At 41.6% G+C, this 20382-nt stretch overlaps 1 protein-coding gene across 2 annotated transcripts; it reads left to right on the top strand.

Annotated features, from left to right (window-relative positions):
- Window positions 1–12: 12 nt before the first annotated feature.
- Window positions 13–3909, top strand: LOC136487481 (RNA-directed DNA methylation 4-like). 2 transcript variants are annotated; one of them, XM_066484605.1, is made up of 10 exons: window positions 13–252; window positions 346–444; window positions 748–842; window positions 1301–1372; window positions 1566–1607; window positions 2673–2821; window positions 2906–3024; window positions 3212–3293; window positions 3380–3450; window positions 3541–3909. In XM_066484605.1, exons 1-10 carry the CDS (start codon window positions 138–140, stop codon window positions 3684–3686), a joined length of 990 nt encoding a protein of 329 aa, XP_066340702.1. In that variant the 5' UTR covers window positions 13–137; the 3' UTR covers window positions 3687–3909. The 2 variants fall into 2 exon arrangements, with proteins under 2 accessions (XP_066340702.1, XP_066340701.1); XM_066484604.1 differs by having other exon boundaries at window positions 3209–3293.
- The last annotated feature ends 16473 nt before the right edge of the window (window positions 3910–20382 follow it).

The raw sequence follows: 20382 nt of genomic DNA, 5'->3' as shown, positions 1-20382 counted from the left end.
ACACGTCCGTCGGATGCGGCGGGCACGAATCCTAAAGCACGGGCAGAGTTGGAAGAGGCACTGTCCCTCCCTTCTCATTGTGGGTCGGTGGGTGTCCAGCCGCCCTCGTCCTTGTTAACCCTGCCCGACCGCCGGCCATGGCGTCTGCGGCGGCCGCCGGCGAGGCCTCCACCTCGGAGCCCGCGGAGAGGGGGAAGCCCATCGTCGTACGGGTCAAGCGCAAGCCCTCGCAGACCCGTCCGGACGCTTTCTGTGAGCTCCCCTTCTCCCTCCCTTTCGTCCCCCTGAATTTCCATTCGATACAAGGAGAGTTTTGACATTTTTTTTTTCCTGCTGTATTGTCAGGGCTAGAGATCAATGAGAGGCCGGCGAAGAAGGCCATGCTCGATTTCTCCAGCCTCTCCATCTCCGACCTACCCTCTTCCTCCTCCGCCAGTGCTAAAGGTACACGAGCCCCCATGAAAATGATTTAACTTGTCACTGGTACTGATGGTTCTTACATTGTCAGTAACTTGTTTATGCAAATTACCCCGCGAGAATGCGTGATTGCCCTGTCTGCTGAATGCTGATGATGCAAAACTTGAAATTTGCCAATGCGGATTTGCCACCTTGCATCAATTCGATACTGTACATGATATAATATACCATATTCTGCTCATCCAGACGAACAATTATACATCAGAAAAAAAAAAGATAGTAGTGCCTCCTTCATCTGCAAAATGATTTACTTGTTTGCCATGCCCACAGCTTCAGAGGAACCACGAGTTAAGAAACTTCTTGTCCAGCACATCGAGACAGTACACCATTCTGAGGCTGTTGAAGATGTTTTGCACTCTCTTTTGGTAATACTTCTTTCCTTTTCATTTGTCCGTTTCCTTGGTTCCTTCTTGTTATACTGGCTTAGCACTCAGATTTGGCATTTAGCATGGCATAGCTGTTTCTAAGTCTGTGTCTAAACCCAGTTGATATTTCATTTCTCATATGTATCCAGTGGTACTACTGCGTTATATGACTTCTTTGTTATTTTTCTTCTCTGTGGACTATATAAATCACAATTAATCTTTATCACAGCATCTTTTATGCATTTCTGGAGTTAAAATACTGCAACTGAACAGCTTCTTTGAAATAGAAAAAAAAAATGTTGCCATTTGCACCTTAAGTATTTATATTTGTTTGAAAGGAAAACAGCAGTCTGTTTCTGTTATGCACTCAAACATGGTTACACAATGGATGGGCATTACTTGTTCTCTATATCAGATGCACAAGGCTTATACGTAAACAACTCCATTTGTTTCTGCAGCTTGCTGACTCAAATTCCAAGGAGATAAAGAGCAAGACAAAGGAGTGGAATCACAGAATCAAGCAAGACAAAGTAAGCAAAACTGGTAGTGTCTACTGCATTATTTTTGTGTTCACTGGTTCCCACAAGGACTATTTTTAATTTGCTCCTGGAACATTGTTGGCACTAACCTTGACTATTAGCAAAATAGTGTTTTTCATATTTATAGCTGTTGAAATGAATTTAGTTGGTTAAATACTAAAGTGGACACTCTTTGTGCGAACAGAAACCAGAGGAGCTACGATCAGCAGCCAGACAGAGGCATGAGGTACACGTCATATTATTCTGAGTTTCTGACTGCAGTTAATTTCTTCTTCTCAAGTTTCTGCAAGTACTAAGGAGAAAATGAATTTGATGTTTGGTGTATATGATGAAATGGCTGTAAAGTGTAAACCAAGCATAAGGTTATCTATAGGAGGAAAAGGGGTTCATGTAATTTGCTATGCAGACTTTTAAGTACATCATTTACCAATAACCATTTTAACTTGCAGAACATTTCCCTGTTGGCCTATTCTATTTCATCAGGGTAAAATTGTGTTTTCTATTATATAATTTTTTTGTTCCGCATAGTCTAGTGTGAAGTTTGTTTCCCATACTCTGATTGGTACATAATTTAATTGACTAGTACAGGAGTGCTCCCACAATAATGATTTAGTATGGATTTTTAAGTGCTTACATCATTGGTACTTCTGCATTCTAGTTTGACCTCACCTACAAGTATATGTGAATTTGTTTTAGCTCCACATCACTGAGATTTATCCATGTTGAGCCTGATTGCAATGTAATGCTGTGGGATTGACCATGTTAACCAATCTATATATGCTAACAGTGTTGCATCCCAATTCCCAAATAAGGTCATTGGTTGGGAATTGGTTGAGAATTCGACTCTGGGAACATTCCCTTGCCACAAGCACATGGAAACTAGATATGCATATTTAGCTAGTAAAAGGATTAAAAGCTAAATTAACTATTCTATGGTCCACACTACCAAACCTGGAGGCCTGGGTGCACTTGTGTATATTGATGGATGGCGCTGGACACTACTTGTGTTAGTATTTTAAATCGTGTTGTCGTCAGGTTCTTTAGGAGTAGCATACTTGATTGTTGCAAGTGAGCAGGTTTGGTCCATTACGGAACATGGCTAGTCCCTAGGAATTGCTATAGCATGGGCCTTGTAGTGTTAGATTGTGTATTAGGATTTCATGAGGGAAGTGCTACTCCCTAATTATCCTGAGACTAGAAAATTGTGATAGTATTTAGTTTTAATTATTTATAAATGCCATAGTGTTCTTTTTCATGCACTCTTATGCATGGTTTTGTTCATTGACCCTAGGATATGGGTAGAAATGCTCGCTTTGCACAAATATGGAAGAGTCGAAAAGGAGAAAATAATGATGCTGATGACTCATTGAGAGAAATATGTCATCTTTATGATGCTGTCCAAGTAGATCCCGATGATGAGAAGCATCCAGCAGAACCACGGTAAGTCTTGATTTCTGATAATTTATCTAGTAATTTGCAATGTGAGTTGTATAGTTGCATGTTTCCTTACAATATTCCCTGCAGGATTACCTCTTTGAAAGAGGGCGCTGTTCTATGCAACTCTCTTCCGCTTATAAGGGAGTACTTGCCATCAGCTGCAGAGGAAATTGAGTCAGATATAATTTCATTGGCACAATCAGAAGGTATTGAAGCTCCTCGCCTTGAGATGCTCTCAACAGTACTGGAAAGGTTCTTGGTGCTTTCTTTATTAACTGTAATAGAAAGTGATTTCAAACTCTTGTAGTTGTAGTAGTACTAGTGCCCAAGTAGTAACGGTGACCAGTTTAGCCCCACACTAGTTTTGACGAGTCTAAATTTGCTGTTTAGCAGATTCTGAAGTTTATGATATCTATACTGTCAAGGAGGTGGATGATACAAACATGGAGGCCACATCAGCAGCTTCATATCCAAGGTAAATAACTAAATATATATCGCATGGTTTTATTCCATTGGGTTCCTGTGAGAGTGTCTTCTTAACGAGTGGTCTTGTTACATAAGGTTACAAGTGGACGATGGAGAAGATGAATGCTATGATGATGACTATCCGTATGACACAGATGATTCAAATGGTAACCGTACCATCATTATACTCCCTTAACTAATTAGTGAGATCCTTAGTTACTTAATTATCTGAAACTCTTTCCATATTGAATATGCAGCCGAAGACAATCCACTTTTTGATTATCCTGATGAATTGTCCGAGGACGAGGATGATGGTAGCAATGATGAGGATCCTTTTGGAGACGAAGAAGGTTCTGACTCCGAGTATGAGAAGGAAGAAGTAGAAGCGGAAGAGGATGAATAATGATGACTAGAAATTGCAATGAAACGCTCGATTGTAGATGCAGAGGAGACTAGTGCGTGAGCTGAATGTGTTGTTTGACGATGAGATAGGTTTGGAGCTGACTGATGAATGTTTCTGTTGCTCATGCTGAAAAAAAAAGAGAAGAGAAATGGAATTGTGTAACAGTTAGCATTGTACATCACGTGCGTCATTCGAAGGAAGAATTCAAATATTTGGAAGTGCTTTCTTATTTGTTCTTGTTATTAGGTTATTGCATGTGGCATCTATGCCTTATGTTCCTTTTAGAAAGCTTTGTTAAACACTCACATTTAAAAAAGACTTAAGCCAAAACCAAGTAAAAAATGATGAAGCCGAAGTTGTTTTGGTCTAAAAGCCGAAGCCACGAAAATATTGATTTTTTCTAGCTTCACTATTTTTTGAGAAGCTAAAGCCATGCCAAAGAGGCTCATATTTGTGTTTGTGTGTTGCAAGAGAATGTACATCTTGTTGCAAGATCAACTGCATGACTTGTAGCTTGGAGATTTATATAACAGTCACGTAATCTTTTTCAATATATACTAGAAGAATACCCCGAGCATTGCTGCGGGGATTCTAGATATATTTTTTTAAATAGACTATTTATATTTACAGTTATATGAATGAAACTATCTTAAATTAATTTTGGTGAATGGTTTGACACATCAATGTGGACAACTAAATGCATGTTAGTGGATGAAGAGATAACTGTCATAATTACATATGTTAGTTGGCTATAATTACAAGTTCTAGTGGATCGTTGATGTGGATAGCTTGTATATTGAGAGAAATCTCTAGTGAGGTTTAGTTTTTTAAGAGGATATGATTGGAACTGAATTTTATACCGTTACTTGATGTACAAACGCCCGCAGTCCTAACTTATTTGAGCATGGATAGTGAAAACGAGTTGATACGAGACAAGAAGAGATGCAAGGTCTTTTGTGAAAAAGTAAAAAAAAAAAAAAGATGCATGGAAGAATCCATCCGCTCTTTGGTATTATACCAACAAATATGTTTTTGTGTGTTACGCGGTCAACTTATCGACTTATAGCATCTGACGTCATCTGAAGGCGTAAGCGGTCAATTGATCTACTTTAGGGTGCGTTTGGTAGGGATTTGGATTCTTAAAGAAATGTTTTAGATCTAGATTCTCTCAAAAAATGTTTTAGATGATGAATCAGAATCGCTTTAGTAAATCGTTTGGCTTGTAGACCAGATTTTGATTCATACGAATAATATTCTTTTCAAAAAAAATGTAGAAATAAAAATATGCTTCAAAAAATATGAACTTTTTGTGGACAAAGAACAACTAAATACAATCATTTTAATTTATTGCATTAGGAAACAATTAACTAAAAAATATCAAATAGAAGTAGGAAGCACCGGAGGAGAATCTATGCGAAACCAACCTCTGGCCATTTCACGTATAAACGCTGAAACATTTCTGTTTCGAATCACCGGCTGGAAGTATCTTTTGGTGCCGGTTCTTCTGATTCGCATGAGAAACAGGAACGTTTCTCTATCCAAACGGGGCCAGTTAGCATTTGGCGTCATGTGAAGGCACACCATTCGCAATTGTGTCATGGGTAATATCATATTCACAAGTTCTTACCTATTTGTGAGTACTTTATTACTTGATGCCTGATCATTTTCGTCAAGTAGCTATTCTTTTTGTGATCATACACCACCTTTCGCTTGATCTTAGCGAAATGTGAAATCCTACTGTTCGCATGACAAGTCACCAAGGTGACTAAACTGCTTGCAACAAATTTAGTTGTATATACAAAAATCGTCCCAAAGTAGTTTCCATGCTTAGCCCAAGTGGCTATCATGAAATACTCATCTTTTATTTTAACTAGGTAGTGTGCCCGTGTGTTGCTACGGGACAACAAAACTTTTGTACTAAAAACACATGGATCACACGATAAGATAACAATATTGTGAAATTAAATACTGGCGTTAAAGTGACATTTAATCCAAATAGCAAAGTTCGTAAAATAAACACAGTCACGGAGAGCGCGGCATCGCAGGCTCACCAACTCTAATGTATAGACCTTTCCATGATGCGGCTAAGATAATGTTTTATATCGGTAGGAAGAAATCTCCGATATCCATTTCTTTCGTGCGCCAATAAATCCACGAATAAGTTCTGTCGCATCTCCATACCATCATCAGCATGTTCGGCAGGTCGTAAACAATCGTATACGATCGTGGATTATAAGCTAGAACAGTATTTTTCTCTCACACCAAACCAGCCAACAGTAAATAATCCACAATCCAGCCCAGCCAGCCGAACAGGCTGCATGTACACAGGTTCGAGTATATATGTAAATATTAAAGCCTGTCACATGAGTAATATTGCGTGTCTTGAAAAATCTATCACAAAACCTAATAACAAAGTATGTTATACTCACCGTATAAATATGTGTGGCTTTGGGATATTCGGCTGATTGGGGTAGGGCAAGGATGACGACGCGGGTGTGAACGACGACGTCGAGCGAGGGCCTTCTGCTTCTCGGCATGGGCTTGCGGCGGCGGCGCGGCTTCGCGGCAGGGAGGGAGAGCAAGCGGTGGCGTGGGCGAGCGCGGAGGCGCGAGGGAGAGGGATCGTGGGGACGGGGAGGGAGCGTGATTGGACGCCAATTGTCAGATGTCATTTTCTAAGAATCACTGAGGTGGGGTCGGCAGGGAGTGGCATTTGGAGGGAAGGGGTCATAGGATTCGGCAGACGACCCGAGGGATTTTTTCGCACGATAATGTTGTCCAACAAAATAATACAATGATGATTCAAGTTTGAACGTGTATGTCATTCTCACAAAAAAGCTCCCAGGTAGATGATACCAAATGTCTAAATTCCCTCATAATAAAGTGATACACTGAGATTTTAATTTGTTCTCATATAAGACAAATTGCATACCAACACCGCTCTTCTTAACCCTAGATCCACATGTTTGCATCTCTAACAGAGCTCCACCCTCACCACGCTCATGTACTCGTGTCTTAGTGTTGCCGCTGCCTTGCCATTGCAGGATTGCAATCTGGACCTACTTAATATGAAGGCAAAAAATGCGTTAGAGAAGGAACATCACATATGTTCTTGTGAGTTTACAAACTTATATTGTTACCTTTCTAACATTATGACAATACGAGAAATAGCCCCATGCATGATTTTATTTCAACATACCCATACGGGGTAGCAAGCAAAAACATTTACAATGGGTACATGACACAATATCCAAGTCCATTATATAGCAACTCCATTACCAAATTAGGCATTAAAAAACCAATTCTCAACTCAAACATATATCGAGCAGGGTTAAAACAGTATAGTGGCTCATTGGATGATTTCCTAGAGCCAACCGTGGTAAAGGGTGAAGGTGGTGCACTACTATTTCTCTTCCAAAATTGTCTTTCTGTCAAAATATAAGTGGTTTCATAGTATCATTTTAATTTGACAAGTAAAGTCATTGCCGCATGTTTCATTAATGGAGTTTGCTAGTTTACTGATCTTCTCTTTCTCTTAGCCTCATACCTTAGCGGCACATCAGTTAATCTTCATATACATGAATTAAATAAGAATAAATTTAAACCCAAATTTCCCAGCAGCCTAGTACCTTAGCAGCACATTAGTTAATCTTCATATACATGAATTAATCAAAAATAAATTTAATCCAAAATACCCCAGAAGCACTGCTAGTTAATAAATCAATCTTGTAAACCAAATCATAGTTGGAATTTGAATGCCATAACCACATACATCACCGTGGAATTTGCAGGTTAGTGTAAATCTTGAAATAACATGCATTGCCTTGAAGCAAATTAAAAACATGTGATTCATGATTACGATTGCAATCCTTCTGAACACCTAGGACTGGACACGGTGCTCGGGTTCACGGGGAACTCTAGCCACAGTTGTTCATAATGCTGTGCTTGAACAAAAAAATTACCATCTCAGCAGTCACTGTCTATTGGGACGACACCACCAGTGTGTCCGCATAGCTGGTCATAATCTGCCATTTTGACAAGTTTGCTCAGCGACCTTAGTTTTAGAAAGGGAATAATAATAATAATAGTAGTAGTAGTAGTAGTAGTAGCAGCAGCAGTAGCAGCAGCTGCACAAGTAAAAACAAGGACATGACAGTAAAAAATTAATGAAACAAATAAAAGCTAATGAAAAGAAAGTTAGATACATATTAGTGAATATGATGGTTAGCACATTTGTATTACCCTCAGTATGTTAAGAAGCTTCAATTTAATAGTGAGAAAATTAATATACACCCTCTCCAGCCGAATCAAATATATATAGATCTCTGCATAACCATATTTTGCACAACCAAACCATCCAATTTAGCAAGGAAAACACTGATACCATCACATCCATTCCAATGAAACTTAAAGGCTCTCTATAATCATTATTTAGCTGTGTCAAAACACTAAGCTACATCCATTTATCAATGATCCAAATTTCCGTTTTAACTGATGTATATAACAAATAAAACTGGGGATGGTGCTCCTAATTTTTCATAACCATGCCTTTATGGATCAACGAAGATGGCTAAAAGCTCACTCTATTGTGTCACCAGAAGCATGAAGGAGCCATCAAGGATGATATCATGCATGTTTCCATCACCCTCCAGGAACACCACGACCCTGCAGGTGTTCATGTCAGCATTTCATCAAAGAGGAACTGCTCTTGCTGATTCTTCAGGTCTTGTCTTGGAAAAAATGCAGATTGCCAATACTATTTCTACATAAAGTAAATGCCAATACTATATCTACATAAAGTAAATGTAGATACGTATTTATGAAGCAAGAGTTACAGTTAAAAAAAATTAGTGTGTTAGTAAAGATGATCTTCACACTTAGCAGCAACCAAAAAAATATTTGGGAACTCATATACGAAATACTAATCGCAATGATTGTTTTCTTCAAATGGCACAAATAAAATACAGAGTTTAAATGAAAAAATTGTGGATTCAGAAACTAAATGCTCAATACATCATAAAATTTCACCTCCACCAAAACAATGCATCATAAATAGTCAATCCATACTGTAGTTAATTTCTTAAAATTACTACCAAAATTAGAAGTACCTTGAGAGGTAGGTTTCAGTTTCACTCACAGTAACCGTTTTGAGCTCATAGATTGGGTCCTAGCAAGGGCATCCTTGCTCTTCCATGATTGGAGATGTCAACGGCCTTGCTTGCAGGCTTGACCTCCTTCCAGGTTCATACTGCGTCAGCCTCCTCGTCCAGGGCCACATTCGATGCATCCTGCCCGAGGTTACAGTTGCAAACATTACATATTACCTTTCCTACGAACACTAACGGCAGCAGACGTCTGGACACTCCAGTAAAAAAATGAAATATGTACTTTTATAAAACAAAAACCACTATCTAAAGCGATGTTTTGAATTAAATCAAATTCAATACTTATCTTTGTGTATGCATACCTTTTCTGGATATAGTTTTCATATTCATTCTACTTGGTACTAAAAAATAGAATAGCTGATATCTTGACACGAATGAAGTTTTAAAGGATAGAGTCACAATACAAGCAACTACAAATTTGCTACTGTATTTCGCGAAATCTGAATATGCCATCTTGCTTGACAGTATGGCACCGAACCATGTGGTGGAGATGGTAGTTAATGGGAGGGGTGAACTAGCACAAACATGTGTTCTAAATCATGAGGGCTAATTTAGCATATAGTTATGGGCAGTCATTTTAACAAACACATAGCAGGTAGAATGTAGCTTACACTGCACTTGGCCACAGCTCCGGCGTTCTTGCTGCAGCGGCTGCCTACCTCCTCGCCACCCGAGATGCTGCAGTGGCTTGGCGGTTGGCCGGCCATGCTGAAGAATGGAAATGACAAGCCTCATATGTGCCATGTGAGCACATATAAACAATTGGTCTGGTACAAATTAAACTTATGACCATACATGTACAAGATATCATCAATATCTCAACAGGGTACACTAAGCCAACGATAAAATCATCTAATGTTGCATAATCAGAAAGATACTGATCATTCCTTGATTTCTTTCATTAATTTCCACATTATGCAAAGCTGTCAAAACAAGCTGCACACTTAAGTTTCATGATGATAAGGTGAAAATTACTACGATTTTGCCCTTTTTCCTACTAATAACAGTAGGTGAACCACCTCATCAATAAACTCTGCTCGAGTAAATCCCCTGAGCTAAGGACGAGACTTAACTGGACATGAACATCAAATGGAGCCAGAATCAAATTCGTTGTAGAATAGGAATAGCACAAGAAAATAGAGGAAATTCTTGCTGAAGCTGAACACTGTACCTTGCCTTTGCCAATCTCAAGGCAGGCCCTCTTGTCTCTCGAGCACGAAGATGGTGCCAGGCCGCTGCTTCCCATCAACCATCCTGGGTAGGATTGGGAGCCCACCCGCCGCCATGTGCTCCTCCGCCCCTACCGCTGCCTCATCCTCCTCGGTGCTGCTGATCTCTGGCGGTGAGGATGCTGCCGATCTCTGGCGGTGACAGACAGACAACTCCTCTACTTCTTTGGCCCGTGCTCGTCCAGCACGTCCGAGTCGCCGTCCAGCATGGTCCATCTACCAATTCGTCCAGCATACCCGAGTCATCATCACCGCCAGGTCCAGCCACGCCACCGACATGGCGAGCGCTAGGATGGGTAGGGTTGGATGCCGACACGCCAATGGGTAGGGTTGGATGTGACGATGGAGTGGGCGCGCACGGTGAGGATGACGGCGCGGCCACACGGCGGGATCTCTCGAGGGGGAGCGCACGCACGAGGGAGCGAGTGGCATTTTGTGAGGGGGAGCGCACGCTCGGGGGAGGGGGAGCGAGTGAGATCTCGCGATGAGAAGCAGAGCTAGATCTCGGGATCTTGGGACTCGAGCGAGGGCGACGGTGTGGGCGCGATGAGGGCAAGGACAGAGCGAGGGGAGGGGGATCGAGACCTGGGCTGCAGGAGGAAATGGCGATGGCGTGGGGGAGAGGTATCGTACGGGGCAGAGCGACAGGATGAAGTTGGATTGTCGCACCAAAACGGTGTCCACTTTTTAGTCTTTTTAGTTGTGAGATTTTTTTTTATTTCCAACATGTAGGACTACACCACTGTGAGATCGCTCATCTCTCTCAACTAACCTGACTATATATAGCAAAATATTTTTCAAATGCATGAGTATACCTTGGTATTTTTAGTATCCATCTAGTATTGGTTTTCGCAGAATATTGGTTCTAGCCGATCACGGATTCTCTATTGGCCCTCATAATATTGGATTCCATGGAAATGATAGATTTCTTTGATCATTGGCATTCACTATGTATTCGCCATTGACTACGCTTTCGCCGGGATTTTGGCAAGGGGCTTCACCATCGACTTCGGTGTCATTATTGACTATGCCGACGTTTCGGCGAGGGGCTTCAACTTTGAATTCAGCATCATCAACTATGCATTTTTGTCGTTATTTATTGAGAGGTTTCACCACCGACTTGGCAACATCGACCCACCTATGCCAACATATCGACAAGGGGCTTCACTGGCGTAATCAAGACATTGCCTTCGCCAACATTTTGTCAAGGGGCTTTGACTCCAACTTCAGCGTCATCGATTGTGCCTATTCACCAACCTTTTGGTAAGGGCTTCACCACCGACTTCAATGTCATCAACTACGCCTTCTTCAATGTTTCAGCGAGGGGCTTTAACTTTGACTTAGGCAAGGGGCTTCGCCACCGACTTTGATGTCATCAACTAACCTTCGCTCACTTTTTGGTGAGGGGCTTCGCCATCACTATTGGCATCTTTGACTTTGCCTTTGCCGCCAATTTGGAGCAGAGGGATCATCATCGAAATCTTCGACTTCACCTTCACCGTCAATTGGACCGAAGGGTCGCCATTGGCATCTTCGACTTCGCCTTCGCCATCAATTTGAAGCTTAGGGATCGCCATTGGCATCTTTAAGTTTGCCTTCACCATCAATTGGAAGCAGGGGGATCACAATCGACATCTTTGGCTTTGCCTTCGCCATCAATTTGAAGTGGGGGTCGCCATCACCATCTTCGACTTTGTCTTCGTTGTGAATTGGAGCAAGGGTCGCCATCGGCATCTTTGGCTTTGCCTTAGCCATCAATTTGAAGCAGGGGGTCACTATCGACATCATCAACTTTGATTTCATCTTCAATTTGGAGCTGGGGTTACCATTAGCATCGTTGGCTTTGCCTTCACCATCAATTAGAGTGGGGGTCGCCATCTATGACAATAACCACACATACGTCATCTACTTCAAGCATGTGAAAGATTTTTTCACAAGCGCCAGCCAAGAGGGGCTGGCGAGGAGCACATTGGACAAGGGATCCACCCAAAGATGCAAGACTTTTCTAGCACCCACGAGCGAAAGCTTGAAGACGTGTCATGATCATATACAACTACGTCGCTTACATTGACCACATCAACTACTTCATCGAAGGCTCAGTTACAAAGAGAAGCTACCAAGGTAGGCTAGACAAAGGAGCAAGCTACCAAAGGCGAAGTGTTGACACAAAAATATGGTGATGTGATCGACACACAGCAAGCCGGAAGATCTAAGTGGAACGAGACCAGTGATCTGCTTGGCTTCAACACAGAACCAGCCGATTCTGAAAACCCACCGATGTGCCAGTCAATTTGACCGACAATTGACAAGGAGAGAAAATCTTATCAATAATTTAAGGTGGAACATGTTGGTGTTGCACCAAACAGTTCTAAATGTGCGGCTAGATAGTCGATTTAATGAGGCTATCGACTAAATAGTCAATATCCGGTGTATCCATAAGAAGCGATATAAGAAAGCATCATCGGCTAAATAGAACATGATCGATATAAAGCGTCGAGCCGATAAGTTTGATGAAAAGAGTATAACATGCGAACAAATCGACTGTCTAATATAAATGAATCTACAAACAGCTTTGACTCTAATCTATTATCATCAATAGTGAGGTTCGATCGGATCGATGCAGCTATGATAATGATAATAAACTAAAGCCAAAGAATTTATAAAACCATCTATATGTTGACAGATTTATGAAAACATGCTATATGCATGAGAGTATAGGCAAATCGGCTAAAATAGTCGATACAGTCATAGCAAACAAACAAAGTACATATCTTGATCAAGAACAAAGCCCCTAATCGATAATTTCTAATATAAAGTCTTACCAGTGAGGTTCGATCGGATCAATACAGCTATGGTAGTGTCATTAGATTAGATCTCATTAACTAGTCAGTTTATTCAAGATTGAAACATGTCTTTGAATGCATACTATGTTTGATTAGAATAGAGATAAAACAGCCGATCTAGCGTAATTAAGCGATCAATTATAAGATTTGAAACATGACCAGATCAGAGGACGACCAATAAAGATAATATGATGCCGATCTATCTCTATCTCAATTGGATGATTTGTTATAATTAATAAAACATTAATTATAGCAAGGTCGATAACTGGTGAATCAACCAAAATCAGTAAGGAAAATCTTACTAATCTTAGCAGATTCAATAACTGATGATATTGTATTAAATAATAGGTTATTTAACACAAGATTGATAACTTTGATCTATATTATGATTTGTAAGAGATGAATCAGCTGATACAGCCTTACAAACTATGATACAGATCGATAACTAACTTATATTATGACTCATAAAAGATCAATCAGCTGATGTAGCTTTGTAAGCACAATAAAAGTCGTGACGGTACTCACAAGCAAGCCTGAGGTCGATCAGTCGATGTAACCCTGTTTGGTGAAGAACTCGCCGATATCTACAGTACTCCTACTCCTAATGCGATAGCGAAAGCCGGAAAGATTGTATTGATTGAGTGTTAGTGTCCTTTTTTTAGAATAACCAAGGTCTAGTATTTATACTTTGAACCTAAACATAAATCCTACTCAAATACAACTCATTACAATTCTTGGAATAAAAAACTTTCTAATTTAATAATACCTTGGACCCTAATTTTCCTTATTTGTAGAGTCCGACGCATCTTCCTGGCGCCATTCAAACATAGCCCATTGACACTGTCTGCTAACGTCATCCATAAAATAGCCGATTCTAACATCACATCTAAATCAGCTAATATTGATTCACATCTAATCAATTCCTTGATGACACAATCCTGGAAGCTTCGAGTTCCCGCATTCTTCTTCCCAAATTTTGGTGTAAACACATGCCCCCTAATTTTGGGATAAAAATAATTTTATTTCAAAATTCCTATTCATCTGTTCACCGTGTTGCAACCGCTCATTCCTAAATAAACGCATAACTCCTGATCTCTCAGGTCAAATTATATATAATACCCCAACAATATCATTTCCAGTTCACTCGACCTGCTTACTTTTCCCTTCTTTCTCGAACAAACTTCAACAGCCAAAGCCGCCACCATCAAAGCCTTAACCCTAGCAAATCCTCTGCTCTACCAAGCTACCGTTCAAGTAACCTTCCTCAGATTTAGATCCGTTTTAGCTATAATGGCAACCAACGACCATATTCCTGAGGTATGCCTTCAAACTTCTGCCTTTCAAGTGTTAACCACTACTCTATATTTTCCTTTTTCCTAAATTCATCCTGATTGGTTTCTAAGAAATGAAGAACGAAATTCTGATTCCATCAACTATTGTTCCTAATGCCTATTACCTTGGACCCATGGGTGACACTGATCCATCCGATTTCATCAATCAAGAAACCAACCGAATTCCCTTCAAACAATCTGTAGTAGATTTATCTTCTTGGAACACCAAAACTCCTTTTAGAAACTGGCCCAAAATGCCTAAGGGATGGAGGGTTTGGTTCTGTAGGGTATAGAGAAAAAGGCTGGAGATTGGGAAATTTATGACTTGAATCAATGCCTAACACTCTCACTGTCTAGAATGGAGAGGAATGACTCACTTATGATTTCTGCATCTTACTTTTGGTCCAACACTTTAAATGCTTTTGTTTTTTGTCACAGCCTAATGACCATTACTTTGGCCGATATTTACATGTTGACTGACCTTAGAATAATAGGATCAATGCAACCCTATGATTTCTTAAGTGCTGGGTCCAAGAAATTAGCCAATGGGCAAGCTATATTCTGAACCATATTGGGGATGGATCGACTATTGATGAAAGAGAGCATGTAGCTTTTCTAAACATGTGGCTGAAAAAATTCATCTTTTGTGGGTCATCTTGTGGGCCAACTTATAATCATAAATATATGGCAGAACGTCTAGCAGCCGGTAATGAAATCCCCCTCGGAAAATATCTACTGGGGTCTGCTTATCACCTGATGCACCAAGTATCTGTTCAATTACTGAAAAATGAATCAGTGCATACCATCAGTGGCCCTTGGTGGTTAATACAATTATGGCTGAATCTGTACATGCATAAGATTATAAGACCCAATCTCAGGAATCTGAGCTTCCCTTCTTCCAACTTTGTTGAAGATTATAAAGGAAAAGAAGGAAGAACTCGATAGTGTATGAATTATGGTGAAGCTGCATCAGACATAATAATTGTTGTTGATATAGGCCACCTTTTTAAGAAATTTTTCAAATGGTTTGATGCAAACATCTTGACTTGGCTGCCTTATGATGGGGATGACAACAATGAACTAGTTCTGCCAGCCAAATTTGGTTTGAATCAGGTTGCTCAGATGAAACAGCTGCTGCAATTTTTAGCTATATCATCAAACCTTGTGTACTGCCAGCCAAATTTTGCCATGACCATGGCAAAATAGCTACTGGTTCTTTTCTCCCAAATAACCTCCCAACTTATCAATTCTATAATCCTTCTTTTGTGGCCCATCAATTTGGCCTTGGTCAACTACCTCCCCAGCTATTCTTTAGTAACACTCTGAAGCCAAGAGAAGGTATTAGCGAGATGATGGAAGCTTCTAGAGTTTTTCAACTAGGATCAAACCTTCCTTCTCTTTGCCTGCATGAATGGACAAGGGTTACCTTCTCCTCAAATTTGTTTAATTCCTGATGACAAGAATGGCACTCTCACCTCTTCTGCAGTCCAATTCATCCCAACAGTTTATCCCTGGATGGGGAATTTGTTTCTGATAGTGAGGTAATTTACTATTTTTCTTTCAGAAGGATTATCTAACAAGTTCTCCTAACAATTCATCTAATAGATTCTTTTACAGGATATCAAATTTGATCCGCCAAGCGTGGACAGGAAAGGGCATCCCTTTGAATATTATCCACCATGTCCAGCCTCAAGAATGGGATCAACTGCACCCACTCTGAAAAAGTTGATGAAAACCATAGCTGCCCCAACAATACGCACATATCAGTCTTCAAAACGCAAGGCAACCCAAGGTGTAACTCAGAAAACCACCACTAGGAAGAGACTTCACAGAACAAAATCACCAATTGCTCAGGTAACTTAACTTATCTTCTCTCTTAAGATGATATCCAATTTCTAATTCAATCCCTTTCTTACAGCCATCGACTATTGCATCTCAATCTGCCTTAGGTGCCGAATTGTTGTCCCATGAATTTGAATCGGCGTCTACCAACCTCTCATCGGCTAATCCCCTAAGGAGCCAATTACAACTTAAATAACCGATGCTTCTGACAGACCTAAAACAGCAAAAGATGAGAACCTCTCTACTTCACCTCCTGATGCTACCAAGGTATCTCCTCAAGCCTTTTAATCTTATGCAATCCTCACTCTTCTCTGATCATTCTCCTTTATCAGATACCACCTGAGAAAACATGTGCATAAGAGCAAAGGTCTAACAATCCAACAGTTGAAGATTGAAAGGATCAAGATGCCCAAGAGGGTGGTGAATTGGGCTAATTTTAAATTCTTTGCAATAATTAAGTCCTACACTTAGCCCACTTCACCCCTTGTGCCTAGAATGTGATTCTATTGATATACCGCATAAAAGTTTTGCACCCTAAGTTCCAATCCTACTCTAGCATGTCAATTCTAGGAATGTAAAGACAAGAAATGAATTGCTCAAATGTAAATGCTTAAAGTAAAGAGAGGGAAAGGAACACGACGATGTTTGGTCGAGGTATCAGAGAGTCGCCACTCCCCACTAGTCCTTGTTGGAGCACCCGCTCAAGGGTGTAACTCCCCCTTGATCCGTGCAAGGATCAAGTGCTCTCTATGGGCTGATTCTTCGACACTCCATCATAGTGAATCGCCCACAACCGCTCACAACTTGAGTTGGGTCATCCACAAGCTCCGCTAGATGATCACCAAACTCCCAATCACCACCAAGCCGTCTAGGTGATGCCGATCACCAAGAGTAACAAGCACAAACTCTCACTTGACCACGACAAGCCTAATGAGAAGGGTGGATGCACACTTGCTACTCGCCTTGCACTAATGAGGCCTTAATCTTGGATTCTCAAATCTCAATCACCTCACTAGGCTCTTGCTCTCCTTTGTACTCTCAAGGGTGTTTCTTAGCTGAACAAATGGGTAAGAGTACCCCCTTGATGAGTGGAGTAAGTATTTACACCCCCTCATTCAAAACATAACATTTGGGGGCTGAGTCATCACTCTGTGGGGTGATCGGACGCTCTGGTCAGGGTGATCGAACGCTCCGATCAGTTATCCCCACCATTGTGTCAGAAAGAGCCGTTAAGTTCTGACCAGACTCTGACCTGTGTCTGGTCAGCACTGACCGGACATGTCCGGTCACGAAAATCGCTGTCTGGAACCTTATTGATATTAATCGGACGCTGGCACCTAGAGTCTGGTCACTTCACTGTTCAGCGTCCGGTCAGTTACCGGATCCTGACTAGCTTCCGATCAGCACTGATCGGACGTGTCCGATCAGGAAACTCCCTCTTTGGAACCTCTCTGGAGTTGACCGAACGCAGGCACCCAGCATCCAGTCACTTTTCACTCAGCGTTTGGTCACAACCAGATGGCTCCAGTTGATCAAATGAACTGATCGGACTCACCCTTTAGTGTTCGGTTACAACTAGACCAGCGTCCGATTAGTCATTTGACCCTCCATTCACTTTCAACTCGAAATCCTTTGTGAATGAACTTTGCTCCAATTGATCTTAGGCCTACTCCTAAGCTACCTAGTGCTAGATTTGACAAGTGTGCACCACACCTAACCCACTAGACTCACCTAGGTCAAGCTACTAGTCCATACCCCCCTTAATAGTATGGCCAAAGGAAAAATAAAGTCCTAAACTACTCTAAGTGTCTCTTCAACACCAAACGATACTTAGAACTAGTCCATCCTTAACCTTGTCGTCCATCCTTTGAAAACCAAAATGATTTCCATTGATAGGGGCATGACAACCATGATTGCCCAATCAATTGCCATTACCATGATCTAACTTAAATTGCCTCTGCAAAACACACATTAGTCATAGTAATCTCGTGTTGTCATTAATCACCAAAACCCAACTAGGGGCCTAGATACTTTCAATCTCCCCCTTTTTGGTGATTGATGACAACACAACCTCAAGTATGTAAAAGAGATGAGTGAGGTTTTAATATGCTTGGTTCATATAAGCTTTTGACAATAAGAGCAAAGGAGTTAGACATGCTTATATGACCCAAGCCAACATGGTGTACTCAATAGATATGAATTAAGCAAGAGTACATAAAGTAAAGCTCATTTGAATCGGAGTAAAACGCGGAAGCAAAGCAAATGAGCATAATCAAGTGACATGACACACATTTATATAAGTATCAATGTAGAGAGCACACATGTCACAAATCTTACCAACACAAGTATGTAATGCAATGCATGAAGGTAAACATGAATGCATAATGTATCACACATAAAAGAAATGAATCATATGCTCCCCCTAGATGTATCGCTCCCCCTAGATCTAACATACTCGATCCCTCTCCCCCTTTGGCATTAAGCACCAAAACCTAAGGGTCGAACGGTAAGACAGGAGCAGTCGAGTCAGGCGCTGAGGTGCGGTGAGAAATCTAGAACTGAGCAGCAGCATCCTCTAACCCTAAGCTCTGAGCGGTCTAACCCTCTGTTGTTAGAAGTGAAGGTGAAGCGATCTGGGTCTGCTCAAGAACCAGCACGACCTATGACTCTAGAAGTATCACTGTAGTAGGTGGAGCCACATCTTCAACTATCGCTGTCGCTGAAACTGGCTTGGATGATGCAATAGATGATGGGATCGTCTTTGTAGTACCGGTAACTGGAGCAACTGTAGTAGTGATAGGGACTCGCAACTCTGGTGGTGTAGGCTGCCCTGTAAGCTCACTAAAAGTAGCACCGAGACTCCTGGAGACTGGGGTGTCAAACACTAGCACTGAGGAACTCTGAGGCTTAGTGAAGCCCGTAACAATAGGAGTGAAGTGAGGACCCTGGGCTGGCACTGGTGAAGAAAACCACTAGGACACCTACTCTATAGGTGAAGCAAACTAAGTAGCTGGCTATCCCTAACTCTAAATCCCACTGGGCTATACAACTAGAGTCACTGAAGTGGTGGTAGGCTGGCCGATCTGGGGTGTAGACTATAGAGGTGCGACCCCGATATCAATAAAGACATGCTGTATGAAACCAAGTAACTGCTACTGGATCATAAGCTATTGCTACTGCATGGCCTGCTGCTGCCTCTAGAATTCGTCCTGTCGAGCCTGAACCTTTGCAAGTGCGACTGCTGTCTCCTAGGCCTAGCGTGCCTAGTCCTACCTCATCCTCTCAAGTACTGCTAGAAGAGCTGGATCTATCTGTGGTGGCTGTGGTGGAGCAGAGCTAGAGCCACTAGCCTCTCTGTCGTGAGGTCAAGGAGGCATCTAGGGAATAGCCTGATAGTCATCATTAGAGCTGACACTAGGGTTGCTCTTGACCACACCCTCCTACTGAGCATCTAGCTCCTCCTCCTCTGTAGCAACAATGCCCCTGATGATCTCATCCTACTGGGCTGCTATCTTTGGGACCTCTGGGCGATGGCTTGGCTAACAAGGTATCCTCTCACTACTATGGCGGAGCATCTAAGTCATGTTATATGGAGGAAACTCAGTAGTGGCACCTGTGTACTCAGCCATCGTCTCTGGGGACTTCTTTGTAACTGCCTTTTGAATCAGGAATGTGATCTAGTGAGCATAAGGCAGCTGTCGATGACCTCTGAAACCCTCTGCAAGTGTGTCCTCCATCTCTAAAAGTATGACATCCCAAATATCAAATATGGTCTGTTGCACCAGAGAGTTCACTAACCACAACTGGATGTGAGTCAAGCCCTCGCGGTAACCCATCCTCGAAAGCAAAGTCCTCCTCATGATAGCATCAAGTAGCCGAACTATGGGAGTAAGATCATGTGGTGTCCTGCTTGACCCCTCGTCAAAAGGCTCTGTGAAGCATGGACGGACAAGATCTGTGGGTGGCACAAGTCTACCATGAGGGCATCTTGGAGGCTCTGTCTAACCATAGCAAACCTCATGAAGGCAAATGGGTGACTCTAGAATCCTAAGAATCTCTCTGACCCTCGAGCCCTAGAGCCTGTAGTCATGGCCTCTGAATGCAAAGTGTATGAATCTGTGCCTCAGGTTAATCCAAAGTGAAGAGTAGAACTCATGGATCCATGATGTAACATAGCGGCCAGTCTGTCCAAGAAGGTCTATCAACCCTAGCAAATATGAGAGGTGAGGGCGGATTTGCTCGCCTGCTGCTGCAACAAGTGACTCTATGAGGCAAACTCTCTGAGA

The sequence above is a fragment of the Miscanthus floridulus genome, chromosome 10 (assembly GCF_019320115.1).
Source record: "Miscanthus floridulus cultivar M001 chromosome 10, ASM1932011v1, whole genome shotgun sequence".
Classification (NCBI taxonomy): domain Eukaryota; kingdom Viridiplantae; phylum Streptophyta; class Magnoliopsida; order Poales; family Poaceae; genus Miscanthus; species Miscanthus floridulus.
The sequence above is the reverse complement of the archived record's forward strand: the minus strand, read 5'-3'. Positions and strand labels throughout refer to the sequence as shown.